The sequence below is a fragment of the Macrotis lagotis genome, chromosome 6, assembly GCF_037893015.1.
Source record: "Macrotis lagotis isolate mMagLag1 chromosome 6, bilby.v1.9.chrom.fasta, whole genome shotgun sequence".
Lineage (NCBI taxonomy): Eukaryota > Metazoa > Chordata > Mammalia > Peramelemorphia > Peramelidae > Macrotis > Macrotis lagotis.
Window position 1 is genome coordinate 358,925 of NC_133663.1, and position 20,530 is coordinate 379,454.

General features: G+C 51.8%; 3 protein-coding genes across 3 annotated transcripts in view; 2 read left to right on the top strand and 1 right to left on the bottom strand.

The window, feature by feature from the left end:
* Positions 1–2,045, top strand: part of RABEP1 (rabaptin, RAB GTPase binding effector protein 1) — a 42,250-nt gene extending 40,205 nt beyond the window's left edge. Inside the window, exons 14-18 of the mRNA XM_074190486.1 lie at positions 49–238; positions 323–378; positions 512–610; positions 696–812; positions 1,139–2,045. Of these exons, the coding sequence (XP_074046587.1) occupies positions 49–238; positions 323–378; positions 512–610; positions 696–812; positions 1,139–1,240 (564 nt within the window). The 3' untranslated portion in view covers positions 1,241–2,045. The remainder of the gene's footprint in view (positions 1–48; positions 239–322; positions 379–511; positions 611–695; positions 813–1,138) is intronic.
* On the bottom strand, positions 1–17,793 carry NUP88 (nucleoporin 88). Its single transcript, XM_074190485.1, has 17 exons — positions 16,964–17,793; positions 15,187–15,356; positions 14,794–14,919; positions 11,385–11,471; positions 7,930–8,106; positions 4,962–5,148; positions 4,436–4,589; positions 4,069–4,167; positions 3,884–3,974; positions 3,686–3,787; positions 3,404–3,562; positions 3,087–3,212; positions 2,942–3,007; positions 2,773–2,853; positions 2,566–2,692; positions 2,357–2,475; positions 1–2,282 (listed from the first exon to the last, which is right to left on the bottom strand). Exons 1-17 carry the CDS (start codon positions 17,729–17,731, stop codon positions 2,219–2,221), a joined length of 2,703 nt encoding a protein of 900 aa, XP_074046586.1. The 5' UTR covers positions 17,732–17,793; the 3' UTR covers positions 1–2,218.
* The window catches only part of RPAIN (RPA interacting protein), a 9,668-nt gene continuing 6,674 nt past the window's right edge, over positions 17,537–20,530 (top strand). Inside the window, exons 1-3 of the mRNA XM_074190489.1 lie at positions 17,537–17,991; positions 18,123–18,296; positions 18,448–18,508. Of these exons, the coding sequence (XP_074046590.1) occupies positions 17,908–17,991; positions 18,123–18,296; positions 18,448–18,508 (319 nt within the window). The 5' untranslated portion in view covers positions 17,537–17,907. The remainder of the gene's footprint in view (positions 17,992–18,122; positions 18,297–18,447; positions 18,509–20,530) is intronic.

A 20,530-nucleotide genomic window follows, 5' to 3' on the forward strand; every position in this document is an offset into this window, starting at 1 on the left:
TGGGCCGAGTGCCGGCTAGATGACCCCCGGACCCACTCTTGAATCCAGGACCTGCGGGAGCTGGTGCTGAGATACCGGGAGAACCTGGTGAGCTTGCGGACAGCTGCTGACCACGCGGAGGAGAAGCTGAAGGCCGAGATACTCTTTCTGAAGGAGCAGATCCAGGCTGAGCAGTGTCTGAAGGAGAATCTGGAGGAGACCTTGCAGTTGGAGATCGAGACGTGCAAGGAGGAGCTGGGTTAGAGGCAGTGGGGGGCCTGGGGGGGTTGGGGGAGCCCCTTGGGGGCCTGGGGGATCCAAGCCAGCTGCCTTCCCTTTGTAGCTTCCATCTCGAGCCTGAGAGCTGACTTGGAGAGGACCAGGGCAGACAAGGAGCAGGTGGGTGCTGCTTTGGGAATGGGAGGAGACCCCGAAGGAGCTCTTGGGTGCCAGGAGTTGGGGGGGGGTGTGAGCTGCTGCCCCAGAGGGTCTTGCGACTCCCACCCCCGCCTTTCCCTCACCGGACCCACAGTTGGAGTCCACCTTAGGAGAGAGGACAGAGCAGCTGGAGAGTCTGCGGGAGGCCGAGAAGACTTTGGGGGAGCAGCTGAAGAGAGAGACTGCGGCCAAGGTGCCTGGGGGCGGGGGCTGGGGACGGGAACAGGGTTGCCGAGAGGCCACCCCAGGGAGTGGAACTGACCCGGCCTTTTTTCCAGACTAGTGCAGAACAGCTGATGTTTGAGGAGAAGAACAAAGCCCAGCGCCTGCAGACAGAGCTGGATGTCAGCGAGCAGGTGCAGAGAGACTTTGTCAAACTGTCCCAGACGCTGCAGGTGAGATGCCCCCCCAGCCTTGGTGCTTGTCATGTTGGCAGAGGGGGTGAACCATGGGTGATCTGGCCCTGTACGGTGAGGAGGGTCAGCATCCCAACCAAGCCTGGAGGAGCCCGGGTGGTTCAGGGGGGCAAGGTTCCTGCAGGCTTTCCTAGTCATCTTGGCCTGTCATTGCTCCTCAGCACCCCACACACCTAGACAGGACCTTGAGGAGGCCCTGGGTGAGGGTGGGGAAGCTTCCGGCCTAGGGGTCCCCCATTCTGAGTGTCCCTTGGGATGAAGGTCTACACTTGGAGGGACTGACCAGGGGGCCCCCTCTCCCCCAGGTCCAGCTGGAGCGAATCCGGCAGGCCGACTCCCTGGAGAGGATCCGGGCCATCCTGAATGACACGAAGCTAACGGACATTAACCAGCTCCCGGAGACATGACGGCCAGACCCTGGGACTCCCAGAGCGCAGTTGGGGTTTTTACTCATCTTTATAGCAACGTTAATTATTATTTAACTCTTTAACGGAAGAAGCAGAAGAGAACGGGGAAGGACTTTGTTGGGCCAGCTGGCGGGAGATGCGGCGGCGCCCCAAGGTTGGCATCCAGTTCCCTTTGGGAGCCCCCGGCTCGGAGCAGGTGGGACATTACTCCCGAGCAGCCCAGAGGCTTTTGGAATTCCAAACAGTGCCCCTTGTTTTCTGTTGGAATAGGGCTAGTCCGTAACAGTATTTGGCCAGGAGCCAGGGTAGGTCTGCTGTATGAATATTTTATATTAAAATATGAATTTGTGAGCAGGTCATTGGGTAGTGGATTCCATTCCCAGGCCCAGGATCAATCTACTGGTTGGTCTTATTGGGAGGACTAAGACCCCACCCAAGTGAACCTGCTAGGAAGGTGAGCGGGCCAGGTGTGAGATAAGCACAAAGGTCCCCCCCAGTGGGCTCCCCAGGAGGGCCTGGCCAGGCTGCCCACAAAGACTCCATCTCAAAGACTCTGCCACCATTGGAGAGCAGTTGTTTGGACCAGAATGTTCCTGAGGGCCAGACTGGCTTTATGGAACCCCAGGCATCAATGGTGGGGTGGGGGGGATCTTGGGGGGCCAGCCCCCACCTCTGGCTCCCCTTCCTTGGGGTACAGTCTGCACGCCATCATTGTCCTGTGCGTGGCTCTCGACCTGTAACCTTGTTAACTGTACCGAAGGTGCGTCCTTCTGTGTGTCCCCATTAAAACAAAAGCTGCTGCCCAGGGGCCTGTGTGGGTCACTGTCTCCAGCCCGCCCAGCCACCGTTCCTCATTAGAAAAAGTATTTATTGGGTACTCGTCCTTTATAAAACGGATGGGGAGAAGCCGGACACAAGCCCACTCCCTCCCAGAGGCCTCGCTGTTGCTGACGCAGCGCAGTGCTTCTGGCGGGCTGGTCAAAAGTTGACGTGATTTCGGATGTCGTTAATCTGCTTCACCATCTCACGGATGTGTTCTCCCCTGAAAAACCAGACTGTGAGGCTCTGACCTGGGGGGAGATGGGGGAAGGGGGGACTGGGGTGGATGTCACTCACTCTTCCTTCAGAACGGTCCGGATGCACTTGCGCTGGTAGGCACTGAGCGTGATGGTGGGTTTCTGAGGACTTGTCCCTCTTTCCATCTTTCTCTGCTGGTAGTCCTTCTTCATCGTAACCTGGGCAGTGGACAACAAAGTCCATCCATCTTGGGGACCCCCAGCAGCCCGGGTCCCCAGTGGCCTCACAGATCCTCCCTTGGGCCTTACCTGCTTGATGGCATTGCCCAGGTGTCTCAGCTGCTCTGGGATCTGCTGCAGCTCTTTCTTCATCTCCCTCTCACTGTCAGAAAGGACAGGGAGCTGGGAGTGGAAGCTGCGCAGCAGCTGCTTCATCCTTCCAGGGAAATAAGCAATAGGTTTGCCTTGGGCTGGGGGTGCCCCTAGCCCATCCTCCCCCTGCCCCACCCCCCCCACCTGTTCATGAGATCTTCTTGGCGCTCCTTGGCCTCCTCATACTTATCCGCCAAGCGCTCAGCCATCTCCCGAAGACTCTTCCTGAAGAGGGATGGGGAAAAGTGCCGCTCTGGACAGGTCCCGCCCCTCCCGTGGGCCGACAGGTCCCTCGGAGTCACCCGAGACTCACCTCTCTTCTCGGCAGTAGTTGAGGTCTTCAAGTTGCTTCTTCTTCTGGCCACACAACAACTTCACCCTGTAAGAACAAGAGAAAGGCCCAGAGGGTGGGACCCTGGCGCCAGCCCATGTGAGGCCACCCATGGGCCAGGCCTCACCTTCGCTGGATCTCCTCTTTGGCTAGGTCCTGCTTTAGGATGTATTCATCGCGGAACACCTGAGTGGCGCGGCTGAGCAGCTGGAGGCACTCCTCAGGAGGGGGTGCCACGTCCTTGTCAGATGATCTTGGGGGGGGATTAAAACAAGCATTTATTAAGCACCTACTGAGTGCTTCCCAGGCAGAATCCCCTTTGGGAGGTGGAGGCTGTCATCAGCCCCAGTGAACACATAAGGAAATGGGCAGGGTCTGAGGCTGATGGCAGGCCAGTGCTCCCCAGCCCCCCAGAGCGTTCCCCACACCTCCTTCCGGCCATACTTCAGAAACACTGGGTTGGCTGCGCTTCGCTGCAGGGTGCTCCGGATATGCTTCTCGAAAGAGTCCTGGGTTTCTGCTAGAATGCGCAGGGGAGACTGCGTCACACTGGTGTCCTCTTGCGCACACAGCAAAGGAGGGGATGTGGGGTGAACTGTGCTTCTTCCAGGGTCCATGTCGGAAACACAAGCAGAGGAGAATGAGAGCTTGACACCCAATGCTCTGGACACCCAGGACACCTGGCCTTGTCACCCCCAGAGCCCCCCCCCCCGGGGAGATACTTACAGCAGAGGCCGGGTGAGGCACTCGTAGGTGTTAGTGATGCACACCATCGTGGGCCCCAAAACATCGGTCACGATCCAGAAGCCTCGGATTGGAGCTGGCTGCCTGGGGGAAATGGCTCTGGGTTACATTACAGAGAAGGGGCTAGAGGGCCAGGTTCAGCCTGGTCAGGCCAGCGTCCACCCCTCAGGCCCTCCTCACCTGCAGGGCAGGGGCTTTGTACAGAGGATGTGCTCCACGAAGCACTTCTGCTCAGTTGCCAGTTCCTGCAGACTATCTTTATCTTCTTCATCTACGGAGAGACAAGCAACACGGCGGCTGCCCTGGAGAAATTGCCCCAGCCCCTTCTGAGGGGGACACCTGGGGGCATCGATGGTGGCACTCACCTGACCCGAGAAACTTGTGCAGTTTGTGGATCCACGTTAGCCCCACGCTGTGAACCCCGGCCTCGTGGGTACAGTGATAGCGGGAGGGACACTTGGGATCTGGGATGAGAAGAGGCGAATGACGTCCTTGGCTGGGGCTGGCTGGTCCTGTTCACGAGTCATACCAGAAGAACCTTCTCTTCTCCCCAACCCCAAGCCTGTGTCCCCTCCACTGTTCCACTTGCCAATCCAGAGATGCTCCTTTCTCATGGGACCCCCAAACTCTGCCCTGCCTTCACTCCCCTCAAGCCTCTCTTGGGCTATGTTCCCCCTCCCCAGTGTGTGTGTGTGTGGGGGGGGGGCATGCCTGAGGGAAAACTGCTCCCACCTCTGTGCAGCTTAATGGGACAGGAGAAGTCTGACTCGAAGGGGTCGTCATCCTCTTCTCCAGAGGCCAACTTCAGAGCCAGTTCCAGTTCCACACACTCGAACACATACAGAGAAGGGATGAGGTCGGCCCGGGAATCCCAGGACTTCTCTGACTGCAAGAAGGCATGGGAGCCTTTTGTCAGGTGGATGCCATCACCACCTTGGAGGTGGACCCCCAGGAAAGCAATGCTCTGGGGTGAGGCACACTCCCAGGCCCCTCATTTCCCTGGGGTTGCTTCCCAAGTGGGGGCCATGACTGGCAGTCATCAGCTCCCAGCTTGTTTCTGAGCCAGGACCTCGATTCCCTCTTGGGGTACCCCGTCCTGGCCCCTCTTGCAGTCAGCCCACTGGCTCCTTCAGGTCAGCTTTGGATCACCTGCCCCACCCTCACCCCCAGCATCCCAAGGGCTCCCAGCCCCCATGCTGGAAAGCCTGGTGTAGGTACTGTGGAAGTGTGACCCATCCCTGACTCCAGAAGCGCTCACATGCTGCTCATCTTCCTCATCTCCTTCCAGCACCACGCAGTGGTACAGCATCCCTGACTCGGTGGCGATGACGAGGATGTTGGGTACGCAGGGCAGGCAGAGGACAGCACAGGCATCATAGCCGTAGTTGTCCTCAGCGGCTGGGTGCATGGGCAGGGGTCCCAAGAGTTTGCCCAGGGTTCCGGTGCTAAGGAGGAAAAAAGTGAACCCGCTTTTAAAGCTGGAGTGTGGGGTTAAGAGCTTCAAGGGCCTTGGGCTCTGTTTGGACACCTCCAGGGATTTCCTTTCATACCCCATCTGCCCATCCTTCCAGTCCATCAAGTCCCCCCCACCCAAGTCTCGAACAATCAGAATTTGTGCCCTCCTTGGTGGAGGTGCTGAATCGATGCCCCTGGTGAGTTGGGGGGCCCCAGGCCTCGGGCTTTACTTCTTCCCCACCGGTTTGCTAGGAAATGAGTACCTGGCCTTTTAAGAGTAAGCTCTGAGTGCTTTGGGGGCTCTTGGCCTTTCTTGAATGCCTTTTCCTCCTTCCATGCCCCATGTAATAAAGGAAAAACATGGAGGCCAAAACCATCCCTGGGAGTGAATGAATCAAAGTTCCTGTCTGAACTCTGCTGACAACTGAAGAGAGGCAGGGCCCCGCTCCTCTGGGGTCATGGAGTCCAGGTAAGACAAGAGTCACCAAGACTGAATGAGGGCCAGTCTGAGTCGATCAAGGTGGTCTACTGGAGGTGGCTGTTGCCCATGCTAATGGCTTCAAAGGCAGACAAGTGGCGCCCCTCACACCCGAGCTCTTTTGCATGACTTCTTGAAAACTTGTACAAACACAACAACAAGCATTTGTGGAAGACACTCTGTTAAGCACTTTACCAATATAACAACCCTAGGAGGGACGTGAGGCATCAGTCACAGAGCAAGTAACCAAGGCAGGATTTCAGCTTGGGTTTTCCTGGGCAACCACAGGCCCTAGAGTCAGAAGGATCTGAATTCAAGTTTGGCCTCAGATACTTAGCAGTTGTATGACCCTGGGAAAGTCACTTAACACCACTGCTCTGTAAAATGAGTTGGAGAAGGAAATGGCAAACCACTCCAGTTGCTAAGGGTCCGATATGACTCCAATAAAAACAAACTCCAGGTCTCCAGGCCCAGGAGTGCACTGCACTGTACTCTAAGTGCCCCATTGACTGGGATCAGATAAGCAATCAGATAAAGGGTAGCCCCGTGCAATTACGTAAAACATTTCCATATTAGTTATTTTGTTAAAAAAAAAAAAACTCCAAAAAAGGAAATATCTGGTAGTGGTCCTTGTATGGTGGAGAAGAGCCAAATCATTCATGGTTCTTCGTCATGTTCTCTCATGTAAGTCTTATCCTACCTGTTGTTCCACAGGACACGGTATGATTCCATCCCAGTCATGGGCCATCCCCAAAGCATCAATTTGATTTCCTCTGGCCTTCACAAAGAGAGCAGCTCTAAAGAGTTTTGGACAGATGGGTCCTTTTCCTTTGAATCTCTGGCTATTGCTGGGTCAAAGAGCCTGCACTAGTTTTACAGTCCTTTGGACATAGTTCCAAATTGATCTCCTGCCCAACTCCACCAACATCCATGCTACTCAAAGTGCAGTATGCTTCCCTTCTGCCAAGAAGCTCCCCCATTCATCACTTATCTGCTTCCTGGGCCTTCCCTCTTAGCACCTCCAATTCTAGGCCTCCAAGAGTGTCTATTCCACTCAGAGGAGTTATGCCCACAGCCCAGAGGATAGGACTGAGACCCTCTGTCTGGGACCCTGGGGAGTCAATCCATAACATTCTCTACTTTGTGCAATTGTATCGTTTTGTGAGTAACCTCATTTTCACCTTGTGTCGGCAGCCATGTGTATTCATGGCTGTGTGCAGTAGAAGAAAAACGACAGGTGCTGTGATCTACAAAGAGGAAGGAACTGGGGCAGTTAGGTGGTGCAGTGGATAAAGCACTGGCCCTGGAGTCAGGAAGACCTGAGTTCAAATCCAGACTCAGACACTTAATGGTTACCTAGCTATGTGACCTTGGGCAAGTCACTTAACCTCATTGCCTCGCAAAAAAAAAAAGAGGTAGCTATTTGTAAAAGTTGGTGAGTCTGCTCCAGAAAAGACTTGAGTAACTGTCAAGTGCATGATGAGGGAAGTAAAAAAAATGGAAAAGCAGCAAAGTTTGGGGGTAAATGGGGTATGATCACTCCCATCTTTTGCAGCAGCAGTCCCAGAGGCAGGAGATGAGAGATGGCAGATTCCTCCTTGGGTTCTTCTGACATCCCTGCCCCGGCCCAGCACTCAATGGCTATTTCATTGTTACCATGTTAGGAAAAGAGCCTTGTGTCAGAATTACTGTTTGGGTACAAAGAATCGTAGGCAGACCATATCTCCAGCACTCTATGGCTGTAGGAACCTCATTCCTATTTCCCATACATTCGATTTATCAATGTGTCTTTGACCTTTGCATTGTTTTCTAGGAGTATTAACCACCCAAAATCGAATTATTCTATCTACCCCATTCTCCTATTCAGACTGCCTGCTTCTGAAGGGCAGAACCTTAACGACCTTCGATCAGAGGTTCTGCTTCCTCTACCAGGAACACCAAGGCCTCCACCCTTAGAGTTTGAGTGGGCAGCTACAGAAGGCCCCTGGGATTTGGGATTTGAAAGCAGCCTCAGTGCAGTTTAAGCCACACATGTTTCATCTGAGTAACAAGACAGCAGGTGAGTGGATGCCCAGTTTCCAGCCAGGCCAACTCCTTCCTTTCACCCTGGGCCAGCTCTTTGGCTCCTGACACTCCTCCCCTCCTCCAGGCACTCTTCAGGATGTCACTGTCCATGCTAAGCAACGACACTTAAAACTGAACTTGACCTCTGGCTCAAGGGAGGCCAAAGGGGAAGGCTCCCTCAGAGCTTGGGATCCACTACCTGCCCCATGTGAGAGGCCAGCGAACTCACCTTTGCATCAGACTCACATACGTAAGGAAAGTCTCCCCATTCTCATATAGGATGTACAGTGGGTAGGCCAGCACCTCCTCTTGACCTCGGTGCCCAAAGATGTTTTTGGGCACTGTTGCCAGAGGTCCAAAGTCAAATGCCACAGCCGTCTCTCCAAGGGATGCAGTATACGCCCTCCTACAAAGTGAACAAGAGAGAGCCTCTCAGATGAAATGCCTGGGGCTGTTGTTAGACATAGTCTCAGCGAGTCTTTAAGAAGTGCTTGCCGGGACCTAGGCACAAGAATGGAATGGCCCCTGCCCTGAATAGGAGATTGGGGGACAGACAAAATAAGCACAAGCTTTTTTTCCTAGGATGGAGCTATCAAGGAGGCAAACAAGGGACTGTGAGAGGCTGAGGTGAGGAAGAAGGACCAGCTAAAGGCCAGTGGGGACAGAGTCAACAGTGGAAGCAAGGAAAGGTTGGGGCCAACTCATAATGGGTTTTAAATGTTCAACAAGAGAGCTTCCCATAGACCCTATCTGGGCAGGAGGGAGCCACAGGAGCTTACTAGAGAGGGGAGTGGCTTGGCTCAACATTAGCTTCTGGAAAGTCTTGGTGTGGGAAGAAAGCACAAGCCAAGTTTTAGGTTATTGCAGTAGTCTAAATGAGTGGTAGCCATGAGACCCTATTTAGTAGATTTTTTTCTTTTTTGTCATACTATCTCCAACCTTCAGTTCTGCCAGAGAAGGGAAAGAGCTGAGGCAAGGGGTCAGGGCAAGAAGCCTTAAGCCAGAAAGGCAGGTGGGCCAACAAAAAATCTCCAATGTGGGGGTGGCTAGGTGGCGCAGTGGATAAAGCACCGGCCCTGGAGTCAGGAGTACCTGGGTTCAAATCTGGTCTGAGACACTAAATTACCTGGCTGTGTGGCCTTGGGCAAGCCACTTAACCCCGTCTGCCTTGCAAAAAAAAAAAATCTCCAATGTGGGTCAGGAGAGGGGTCAAGAAGTGAGCTGCAAAAGTTCTGGCCATTCTCTCTCTAGCAGTCCTTCATACCTGAAAGCTCTCCCTTCCCTGCTGGACCTTTAAGTGGGATCCCAGCTAAAATCTCTCCAACAGAAAGCCCTTTCCTTCCAATTCCAACCCCTTCCCTCTATTAGTAATCTCCTAGTTATCCTGTGTATAGCTTAATGTGCATCTATCTATTTAAACTGTAGGTGCCTTAAGGAAGATATTTTGCCTCTTTTTGTATCATAAGAGGCACTGATAAAATATACGGGGAAAAAAGTCTGAAACATTAAGAATTTCAAGAGGAAGGAAATTCATTAAAATTCAATAAAAACAGATAATACATAAAAGTAGCAAGAAAACAGAAGGATGAAGGAACCCCAAACTCAAACCCTCAAAGGGAATCCAAAGCTCCTAAGGTAAAAGAAAAGAAACAGAAAACCCTGTGGAATTGCAAAGAAGCACAGAATAAAAATATATCTCTGAAAGGATCAAAAGAAGGAGGGAAGACAAGGAAGGAACCAGTCGGAATTTATAGCTCTCAAAGCAGAAATTTTTTCAAAAGTTGTCAGATTATGAGGCATCTAGGTGGTGCAGTGGATAGAGCACCAGCCCTGGAGTCAGGAGGACCTGAATTCAAATCCAGCCTCAGACACTTAATAATTGCCTAGCTGTATGACCTTGGGCAAATCACTAAATCCTATTGCCTTAAATAAAAAAATTTTAAATAAATAAAAGTTGTCAGATTACCAAAAAAAAAAAAAAAAAATCTCACCATGACAGGATATCCAAAGAAATATAACTAAAAGATTCTGCAAGCAAACCTAGGGCCTGAGGACAATTTGGAGGAAGAAGTGAAGAGAAGTGAAGTGAAGAGAAGCAAAGAGAAGAGACGAGAAAAGATCTCATCAATGATGGATCAACTCCCCAAAGAGAATGACCTGGAACTTCTGAGGACAGATGACACCACACAAAGGGAAGCCCCACACCTACAGCAAACAGTCAGGGCAAAGGCAAAGAGCTAGATTTCAGTGGGCAGGAAGGACCGAAAGGGATGAAAAAATTTGAATCCAACAGAGGAATTAGTATTTTATCCTGAGGACAATCTGGACCCTGTGCCATGATTGAGGAAAGACATGATATGGTCAGCTTGGGTTTAGAAGGAAAATCACTCCCAAGACTTGCACTCGTTATCCAGGAGAGTGTGGCCACAGAGAGGATGAGGGAGAGGGCTTAGTGAAGGATGCAGAGAGAGAAGCATCAAATTGTGATGGGCTGGAAGCACTTAGGAGAAAATGTTACCCGGCTCTTCACGAAGCAGCATCCTGAGGATGGAAGCTAGACTGCAGAGGACTGAGGAGGTCCCTGATATGATTGTGCTGCTGGGACCAGGGGTTCAGTAGGAGCTACAAGATTTAGACGTCACCACACAGCCCACTCCACTCTCCAGTCTCGCTAAGATCCCACCTCATTCATTCAATGTCAAATCCTCCTGAGGCAAAGAGATTTCTTACCTAAGTTTAATAACCATTCACAAAAACATTCACAACAAAAAATGATCAAAGAAAAACCTGCTAATTCCAAAGGACTCAAAGCGCTTGAAACACAGATAAATTTTAGCCAAACGAAGCTGAGAGCGCTCCTCAATAGAACTGGCCTTTGCCATCCGGAGGCCCCATGCTTAAGGTCCTTCTGTCTTTAGTGAGAGGCTGGGGTCTGTGCAGACTGCATGGGTCCAAGAAAAAGGAGCCAGGCCCAGGAACCATGCAGGGTATTGGAAAAGTAAAGGGAGAGTCAAAGGACTCAGGCCTCAGTTTCCTCAACTGTAAAATGGGGGCAGAGCTAAGAGACTCTTAAGGTGTCACTCACAAGGGTCCAGAAGAAGGGGAAAGGGTTGTGCCAAGAGCTATGACTTTGCTTGACAGTAGTCAGCCTGTATCTGAATGAAGAGCCCTGGGTCAGCAAAGACCAAGCTGTACAGAATGGACATGCCAGCAAAGCTCCAAGGATGGGTCTAGTGACAAATATCTCTCTTCCAGCATACCCTACAAGGGCTGCTCAGATCTCCCTGAAGTCAGGGTAGCTCACTTAACACTTTAAAGTTTCTTTGCCTGGTTCCTTGAGTTCCTAGACAGACAAAAGGAACTACGTCTCTTGTGGATGAGTAAGACAGGTCTTGGGATTGCCCGTTGCTGAGAGAGAAGGGGTGAGTGAGAGTGTGTCCGTGTGTGTGGGTAGGGTGGAAGGGGGTCATGACAGAGTGGGTGGGGGTATATGGGTCTGCCACAGTCAAGGAAGAGTCAGACACTAGATCAGTGGGTCCCTCAGGATTCTACCCAGAAGATGAGGATTAGGCTAGGTAGGCAGCTGACTGTCCTCCTTCCTTTGTCCCTGCATCAGAGGCATAATAATGTAAGTATTCATGGATGATGCCATAATAGACACCTTGTCCTACCCCTCAGACTTACCCTTTATTGAGGATCAAGCTTTCCTCCTCAGCATCAGAAAGGGAAATCACCTTCACTGGGATCTGGGGCTCCCGAAGACAATAGATTCTAGAAGTCCCCAAAGGGGGCGGGGGGGAAACAAAACATTTAATAACAGATACATGTGACACGATAACAAGAGATCCTCCAGTTACCTCCACCCTAACATAACAGCACACCAACTTTGACATCCCCATCTTCTGTATAGCCTGAGTCCTACCACCTCCCCTTGATGGGCTAAGATAAGTTCTCCAGCTATCTGGTGTGGTCTAGGTGCCTCCCTTCTGCGCCCTTTACTAGGTATAGTCACTTGCTTATTCCTTGGGGTCCAGGACTTTGAACAAACAAGATGATCTCCAGAGAACTGGTTCCCAGAAGCCCCTTCTGCCCACAATTTCACCTCCTCTACCCCCTAGAAAGAGACTCAGGTCTGTCTAAGCCTTTAAAAAAATTAAAAATCCCTAATCATTTTCAAAATTCTAATCTTCCATTTTTTTCACTACTTTCAATTTCAAATTTATCTTTCCCTCTCCCATAAACCCTTGTGAAAAAATAAAAAGAAAGAAAATGAGCATTTCAGGGCAAGTAACATTTCTTGCCTATAATCACCCATTCTTGGTAAAAGGGGGAAGGATGTACAATATGTCAACCCTCCTCTTCAGTCAAACTTAATCACCTCTGAAACACTCCATGTGCAGAGTGTTTTTTCTGTTCAGATTGTTGTCCTGGAGTCTTGGTATTTCCTTGATCCTGCTTATTTCAACCCTCCCAAGCTTAATCATGGTTTTTTACATTCCTGGTTGATCACTGTATTCCTTAGGCTTCAGCTCCTTCCCCCACCCAAGCTCTCTAGTGAAGGAGAGGGGGGCAGGGGGAAGTGACATGATTAGAGCCACTCCAATTCTAACCCTAATTTCAACTCTTTAGAAAAATCATTTTGACAGCTATTAGAGGATGGAGAGAAGAGGGGAGAGACTGGAAGGAGAATAATTATGGTCTAAGTGAATGATGAAAAAGAAGAGCTTTGGAAAGTGACAGTCTGAATGGAGAAAATATCAATGCCATAAAGGAAGAAATAACTAAATTTAACAAGAGATGGGGTAGAAAAATTAAGCATGACACCACAGTTGTGAACACAGTTATTACTAGTAATAGAGAAATAAGGGAGAAAGGAACATTGGGGAGGAAGATAAGGTCACTTGGGGGCATGTCCAGTTTAAGATGCTTTTGGGCCTGATTGTCACCTTTTTATGTCTGTTTGTTGAAAGTCAGATTTTAGCCAAAGCTTGAAGAAATTCAGGAGAAAGAGATAAGGAACAATTTCAGGTATCAGAGTCAGTGAGAGAGATGGAGTGTAATGTAGGAGAAACAGCTAGAAGGCAGGGTCTCTGAATCAAAATGTGTGTCAGGGAGTAAAGTGTAAGAAGACTAGAAAGAGAAGAGGGGACCAGCTTTTAAAGGACTTTGAAAGTCAAACAGAGGATTTTTACATTTGATCCTGGAAGAGACAGGGAATCAATGGAGGTTACTGAGTAAAGGAAGGTAGATGTCGTCCCCCCTCAACGCCTCTACCAGCAGCTACTGCAATAGTCCAGGTATAAGGAGACACCTGCAGAGGTGAAATCAACAAGAGACCTTGCAAGGGGATAAAATGGACAAGAGATGCTGCAGACGTGAACTGGACAAGAGATGCTGCAAAAGTGAAACCGACAGGTTGTGCTACCATATTGGATGTGGGGAGTGAGAGAAAAGAATCTAAGATGATTCCTAGGGTTGTGAACCTGGGGAATTGTGAAGGAGGGCGGCTGGGAGCCCTGGACAAAAACAGGGAAGGGAGGAGAGTTTAGGGGAAAAAAGACAAGTTCTGTTTGAGACATGTTGAGTTAAAGATGTCTACTGGACATCCAGGTTTGAGATGTCTGAGAGGCAGGTGGAAATGTGATCAGAGGTCAGCAGAGAGTTTAGGGCAAAAATGTAGATTTGAAAATCATTAGCATAGAGATAGTGGTTAAATTTATGGAAGCTGATAAGATTACCCAGTAAAGTAGGATAGAAGAAGAAAGTTAAAGAGTATGATCTGGAGGAGGATCCAAAAAAGATGACAGAGAAAGAGGAGAACCAGGAGAGGGTGTCCTTTAGACCTAGCATCTAGGAGGAGAGAGTGATTAACAGCATTCAAGGTTTTGGAGAGGTCAAGGAGAATGATACTTGAGAAAAGTCCATTGGATCTGGTGCTTAACTGATAACTACAATATCCACGTGGAGGGAAGTATTCAGTGGAGTGCTCCTTGGCTCTATGCTCAGGGCTACGGAGTTTTAACATTTTTACCAATGATTTGGGTGATGGAATATTCTTACGACTTGCAGATGATTCAAAGTTAGCAAAAGAGCTCATTCACGTTGGAGAACAAGTTAAAACTTTGGGTCAACTCAAATCCAAGGAAAGTTGATAGGAATAAAGTTTGCAATCCATTTATTCCTTTAATAAAGACTTGAAAATGCCAGTGGATTTCAAGCCCCACAAAGCCTTTCCCCAGCCTCACTGTGGCCTGGAAAAGACTAGCTTTCAAAGGCTCTGCTAGTGAAGTATGAACTTCACAAAGTTCTGCCAGGCTGGAAAATCTTTGAAAATCATGACCAAAAACTCCTTCTATGCTTGCAGGGCTGAAGCCATTTTTAAAGCCTCTCTCCATAGATCCTAGCCTGTCAGCCTGTCTCTAAAGGGCTGACCCTCCCAGCTTTGGATAAAGCCCATCCAGGGCTGGATCCCAAGCACAGATTAACATGTTCAACAGCTTCCAATTTACTTCGAGAGGGACACAGACTGCGCAAGTCCCTGCAAGTCTGACCAATTCAGCAGTTCTATGAGGGCCTTCACTTAAGGAGGATTCCAATTCTACAGTGTTGACACTCTCAATACTAGTGAAACCCAGAGAAAAAGGAGAGTGCAGGTGAGGGTTAGGGGAAGAACAGATCACAGGGAGAGGCAAAGGGAGAAGTTGGTTGGCAAAAGGCAACAAGGAGAGGGGCGGCTAGGTGGCACAGTGGATTGAGCCCTGGCCCTGGAGTCGGGAGTCCCCGAGTTCAAATCCAGCCTCAGACATTTAATAATGACCTAGCTGTGTGGCCTTGGGCAAACCACTTAACCCCACTGCCTTGCAAAAACTAAAAAAGGTAACAAGGAGGAACAGCATTTCATGGTTTGGTGAGAGGGTGGGACTGGTAGAAACTAAATGGGCTCAACAGGCTCCTGGGAGGATTCAGTGATGCTGGATTCTATTATGTTCTCTATCAACAGGTTTTCTGAACCTACCCCTTCCTTTCCCTTCTCTCTACAATTGGGTCTTGAGGAGAGTCAAACTGAATCATCTTTCAGGAGGGCCAGGCCTACCGTATCACGTTGTCTGACGTCAGCAGTACCACATGGGGATCTAGTACTTCACTTGGGTACCAGGCAGCATGCTTCAGGCTCAGAGAGGGGGAGCTGCTGAAGAACCTCTCAGCAATAGGAGTCGTGCTACAAGACAGAATCGTCATTGACCCTCCTTTTTTATGCTGCTCTTAGGAAATCTGGAACTTCTAAATTCCACAGTTTGCCACTTTTTGTCTACATATTCCTTTTCTGAGGGAAACGATCAAGAACTTCCCCCACTAAGCAAAATAGCTCCTGTCCCACCACACATGCATGCACCCATACGTGGCTTTCAAGACTAATGGCCTAAAGCACTCACTTTCACGTACCACAAATGACCCAGACCAAGAACTGATGGAAGATCCAACTTACCTACAATTTACTGTTGACTTTCCACCTTCAAATTCTGAATTCTTCCCCCATCGTTTAGGAAGCTCTAAGATGGTAAGTCCCTTGGTTCCAATGAGTGCGACATGATGGTGTGTTGGGCTTAACAGGACTTGGTAGACTTCAAACAGGGGTGGATTTATACAAAGCAATCTCTGGAAATGAAAGCGAGTTGGAATAAATACTGATGGGAAAAAATTATTTGGAAGGAAGAAAGGTCCATACAGTGTTGCCTGAAGTAACTGGAATGCTATGGATTTAACAAAATAAAACCTTTATTTTCATCTTTTATAGAGAAACTCCCCTTTTCCCATTTATTAGTCAACTACAGGCAGGGAAGTAACACTTTCCCATGCAGGACACTGAGGCAAACAAACCCCATCCTGCAGACTCAGTCAGGATAGAGTTCTCTGTTCTCTGAGAATCTCCTTCCCTTGCAGCCTCCACCTGCCTTCTCTTATCTCAACTCCCGGCCATAGCCAGTGAGGACGACGAGTTTCCTGTGGCAGGCCAGCATGAAAACTTCCTCTCAGTTGCATATAGGAGCTAATTCTATAATTAACTGGACATTTGCCACGGATTTGATGGATTTAAGTGAGGAGAAGAAATGTTAGGAGGAAAAGTAACAAAATAAACACTATAGGCCACTATGACAGTACAAAAGATGGGCCTCATGTAGGTCTAATTACAATTCTGACCCTTGTGGCCAAAACTTCCTTCACCTCTGCTGTGCTTCAGTGTCCTCCTCAATAGTTTTTGTGGGAAGAGGTGAAGGACAATCCCCTCCCAAATGGGAATGGCATGGAAGGAGGGAGCAATAAGGGGGGGGGGTAAGCAAAAGTGAGCTAGAGGGCTGGGGAATGTGGGACCAGGGAGGGTGGACGTTCTGCTGACTTGAATGGGTCTCAGCTACACAGTTTAGCAATCTGAGTTAAACTGGCCAGAGCCAGGCTTACAGCTGATTCAGCTTTCAAGAGCATGGGAAGTTTAATAGTGTTGTTGCACATAACTCACTGTGATGTTAGCTTTGGGGGGGGGGGGGGCTTCATGTTTGGAAAATAGGTCAATTTAAGAACGCAAGTATAGGGACGCCCTTCACAAAGCTGACAGCATTTTCATCGCGAGGCCTTTGGAACACCTTAAGTCATCCACAGCAGCTCTTTTTCCAGGCTCTCTTATTATTTCTTACACACGAGCAGAGTCCGCCACAGTCACAGACCACAACTTCTTCAGTCACCTCCCACGACGGGTGACACCACAAAGCGGGCTCTAGAACTTCCTCTGATTTCTTTGGACACACGTAGGGCAGTGCCGGGCAGCTGGGGGGGCAGCGGACCTGCCTCGGGGGCGGGAGGGGCACTTGCGGGTGAGCTCGGGGTGAGGCCCTCCCACCGGCTCGCCCCGCATTCCTCCCTGCCGCGGGCAGCGAGGGTCACCGGCGGCTCCTGGGCATCTCCGCCACTGGCAGCTAACGCCGTGCGCCGCGAGGCCGGACCCTGCCTGGCCATCAGACTGGCTCAAAGCTGACCCCGGGCGGGTCACCAAACTGCCTGCCTCAGTTTCCCCGTCTGTGAAATGGGGCGGAAAAGGCAGATCTTGGCCAACGCAGGGTTATCATTCAGCCTTTCCCGTTTTGGCCCCGCCCCCAACCGCCCCACGCAGGCGCAGTCCGGCCCTGGGAGCAGCCCCCCCCCACGCAGGCGCAGTCCGGCCCTGGGAGCAGGCCCCCCCCCACGCAGGCGCAGTCCGGCACCGCCGTTACCTGGTAGCGGCTCAGGACTGATCCCTCCTCGCTGCCGCCGCTTCCGCCGCCGCTTCCGCCGGCAGGGGCGGGGCCGGGCCCACGCAGGCGCACGGCCAAGAAAGCCCCGGCCGCCCCGTCCCACAGGAAGAGCTCGGCGCCCAGGCCGAAGAGGAGATTCCGCGTGAGGCCGGGCGAGCTTGGCGGTTCGGCGCCCGGCGCAGCGGGGCACAGCTCCCGCAGGCCCTCGCGTAGCCGCACGAACACAACGTGCTGAGGCAGCCACAGCCGCCACTGCTCGCCATCAGCACTGGCCTCTTCGGCCGCCGCCATCTTTCCCCACGCTTCCCTCCCGGGTCCCGCCCCGTTCTGCCATCCAATCAACGCCCGCCGCTCTCCGCTCCGGCCCATGAACTCCCGTTCGCGCGCCTGTCCAATCAGCGCCCCCCTTCTCCGACCAATCGGTGGCCTCCGCTCTTCTGCCCAATCCGAACCCGAGGCCTCCAGAGGTGGGGCCGTCTCCCCTGAGTCGCTGGCCAATTCCCGCGGAGCTCCGGACTGCGCTCGGGCGGTGTCACGATGGGGGGCGTGGCCTCCGGGGCCGGGGCGGGTCCGCCGACGGCTCTGGGTGGCTCCTGGAGGCCGCACCTCCTCCGAGATGCTCCGCATCCTTCGGAGCGGGCCATCTGGCGAGGCCTCCGGGCCTTTGGCGTCGGTCCCCGCGATGGCGCCTTTTGGGGCCGACGCTTCGAGGCCTGTGGAGCCTTCCCGGCTGAGGAAGGGAGCCATCGTGCCCCGGTGTCTCCCGAGGGGGAGGGGCTGGAGCAGCGAGCGGCGGACTACTATTCCCAGAAGGCCGAGGCCCCTCCACGCACGCGCGCGCCGAGGCTGGCCTACGACCCGGAGCCGGAAGTAGTGCCCCGGACGTCCGAGGGCGCCCTGGGGGCCGTCCCCGCTCGGGCCTCATGGAGGAGGCGGGGGCCGGGCCGGGGCGGCGCGCGCTCTACAAGCGGCCCGGGGGCCCCCCGTGGAAGGAGACGTACCGGCAGGTGAGGCCGCGCCCCGGCACCCCTGCCCAGGCCGCTCTCGGGCCCCTTTTCTCCAGGGTGGGGGGGCAGCGGCTTCCCGGGCCCCCGAGGACGGGGCTCACGCCCGTGGGCTTCTGCCCTCTCCCCCGCAGCGATGCCTCCAGAGGATGAGGAGCAGCCGGGCCCGGCTCCTGGAGAAGTATCGGCGAGGGGGCTCGGCGCCCGGTGGACTCGTGGCCCAGGAGGTGATGGAGGCCGAGTGGCTGGCCCTGCGGCCGCCCCCCGAGAGCCCGGCGGCCCCGAGGAGCAGCGAGGCTTTGGCGCAGGTCTGTCGGCCCCATCCTTCCGGAGGCTCGGTGAAGCTCTGGGGGCCCCGAGCTGAGACCGGGAAGCTGGACGTCTCCCCTCCCCGCCGTCCCTCAATGGAGGGTCCCTTGGAGAAGAACATCAGCCCACACTCTCCTCTCCCCCATGTAGGTGGACGACCCCGAAGAGCTTGCTGTCTTAGAGGAAATCCAGCAGGAGCTGATGAGTCAAGGTGACCCCCTACACACCTGGTCCAAGAGAGCTTTGAAAGGGAGAACGTAGGCCCCGTTGCTTTCCAAGAAACCCTGGCCTCTGGGGAGCCACACTTGGGCCCTAGGGCCAGGGAGGCTTGAATAATACTCTGCAAGTCCCCCCCTTGGAGGATTGGGGGAAGTCTCCCTTCAGTGCTAACAGGAACGTACGCATCTAGTTCATCCTTGCTGAGCTCAGCCCTCAGGCCAGCTACCCGATGTGCTGTGACCTCTGGGAACACTCCCTCTCTTCCAGCTCCCCATTCTGCGTCCACGAGAGGAGAGAGAGAGAGAGAATGTGTGTGTTTGTCTGTGTGAGCGTGTGCTCCGTATGGGATAATGTAGGTGAGAGTGGGAGAGTGCTCTGTGTATGGGACAGTGAGAATATAAATGAGCGTGTGTGGGGGAATGAGATGTACTGTGGTATGTATTATGAATGAGCATGCTCTGTGGGAGCAGTGTGTATGAGTGAGGGTGAGAGTGTATCTCCACACCCACTGACACCCATGTGCCCTCGTGGTTCCCACTTTGAGAGAAGGGATAATTTTCCCTCAGTGTATTGACACTTTGTGTATTTTTATCAAGTCTCAGATTGTTTGCTGCCCCTTCCTTTGTCCAGGCTGGCTCAGGGCCACCGTGAGGCTTTCTTTTGCTCTTGTGGGACTCACAGGGTGAGTCTGGGCCCTCTTCCCACCCTGTCTGTGTAGGCCCACACTATGACTTCTCCATGTCGTCCCACACAGAAGCTGGTGTATCAGGAGCACCAGAGATACTGTCATCCCACATTCCCTGTGACCTAAGCTTTTGTGGAATGTATCGAAACCCTGTCTTCAGAATTTCTTTGAAATGTTTCAGCTTGGTCACACTCTGTGCTGCTCTGTTGGATGCTCATCTTTCATTCTTGCCTGGGGGCAGCAATCCCATTAAAAGTATTTGTGTGAGACTTTGCTATAGGAAAAGCTCTAGGCAGTAAAAGAGGTTGGCATTGTCTTAGTGTGATCCATTTTGTTTCTTGCCTCCTCTTCAATCCTGGACCCAGCTCATGTTCCTCCTGTACTGAATATATATATATATATATATGATAGTCTAGCTCTGTAGGACATTCATTTAAATGTAGGTTGAAATCTGGGCCATCTTCATCCATTTGGTGTTCCTTGTGGGGATGGAAAACCTGAACTTCAACCTATTCCAGATCTCTTGCAGGAGGTTCTGTAATGCCTTTGTCCCCAGTGAGACTCCTTCCTTGACCTGGAATTTGAACTGAATGGCGATGAGCATCTTTGGGGAATGTCTATCTCCCCATTTTTGTACCTCATTATCCAAGAATGGGGGGGAAGATTCAGGGTTGTTTCCATTGTTCCCTTTTTAAGGGAATGATCTTGATATGTGCGTGGGAGAATCTTAGTATAGGCGAGCTTGTTTTCTCTCCGTCTCAGGTCATCATGCGATGCAGATGTCCACTTTGGTCTAGCACTTACTGAAGCTCCCAGGCAGTGGACTCTAGATGACTCCCATCTATCTTCTTGACAGGCACCCAGGCACCTTCTCCATGCCCCTGGCATCTTTCCCTTTTTCATATATTTTGTGCCTAGGCCCCTCCAGCTTACACTCACAGTTGTGCAGATCCTTCCATAAGAATCTGCTCTCTTGGGTGCCCCTCTTGCCTTCTCTATATCTGGGCAGACAAGATAGATTAGGACTAGCAACCCTAGTTGGAGAACCCTCTGCTGCTTCACAAGGTGACGTTTCTCATAGTCACTGATTGATAAATGGTCGAAGGACATGAACAAACTATTCTTGGGAGAAGAAATCCAAAATGAGGAAATGTGACCTGACCCAGCTGTCCAGGTAGCCCTAAATGGGCTACCCATGGGCATGTCAGAGTCACTATAAAACCAAGCAAGAAGAAAAAGACCCACACCTACAAAAACAGAGCAGCTTTTTGTGTGGCACCAGACTGGACAGGAGTTATCACTAATTGGCAAATAACTGAACAAATGACT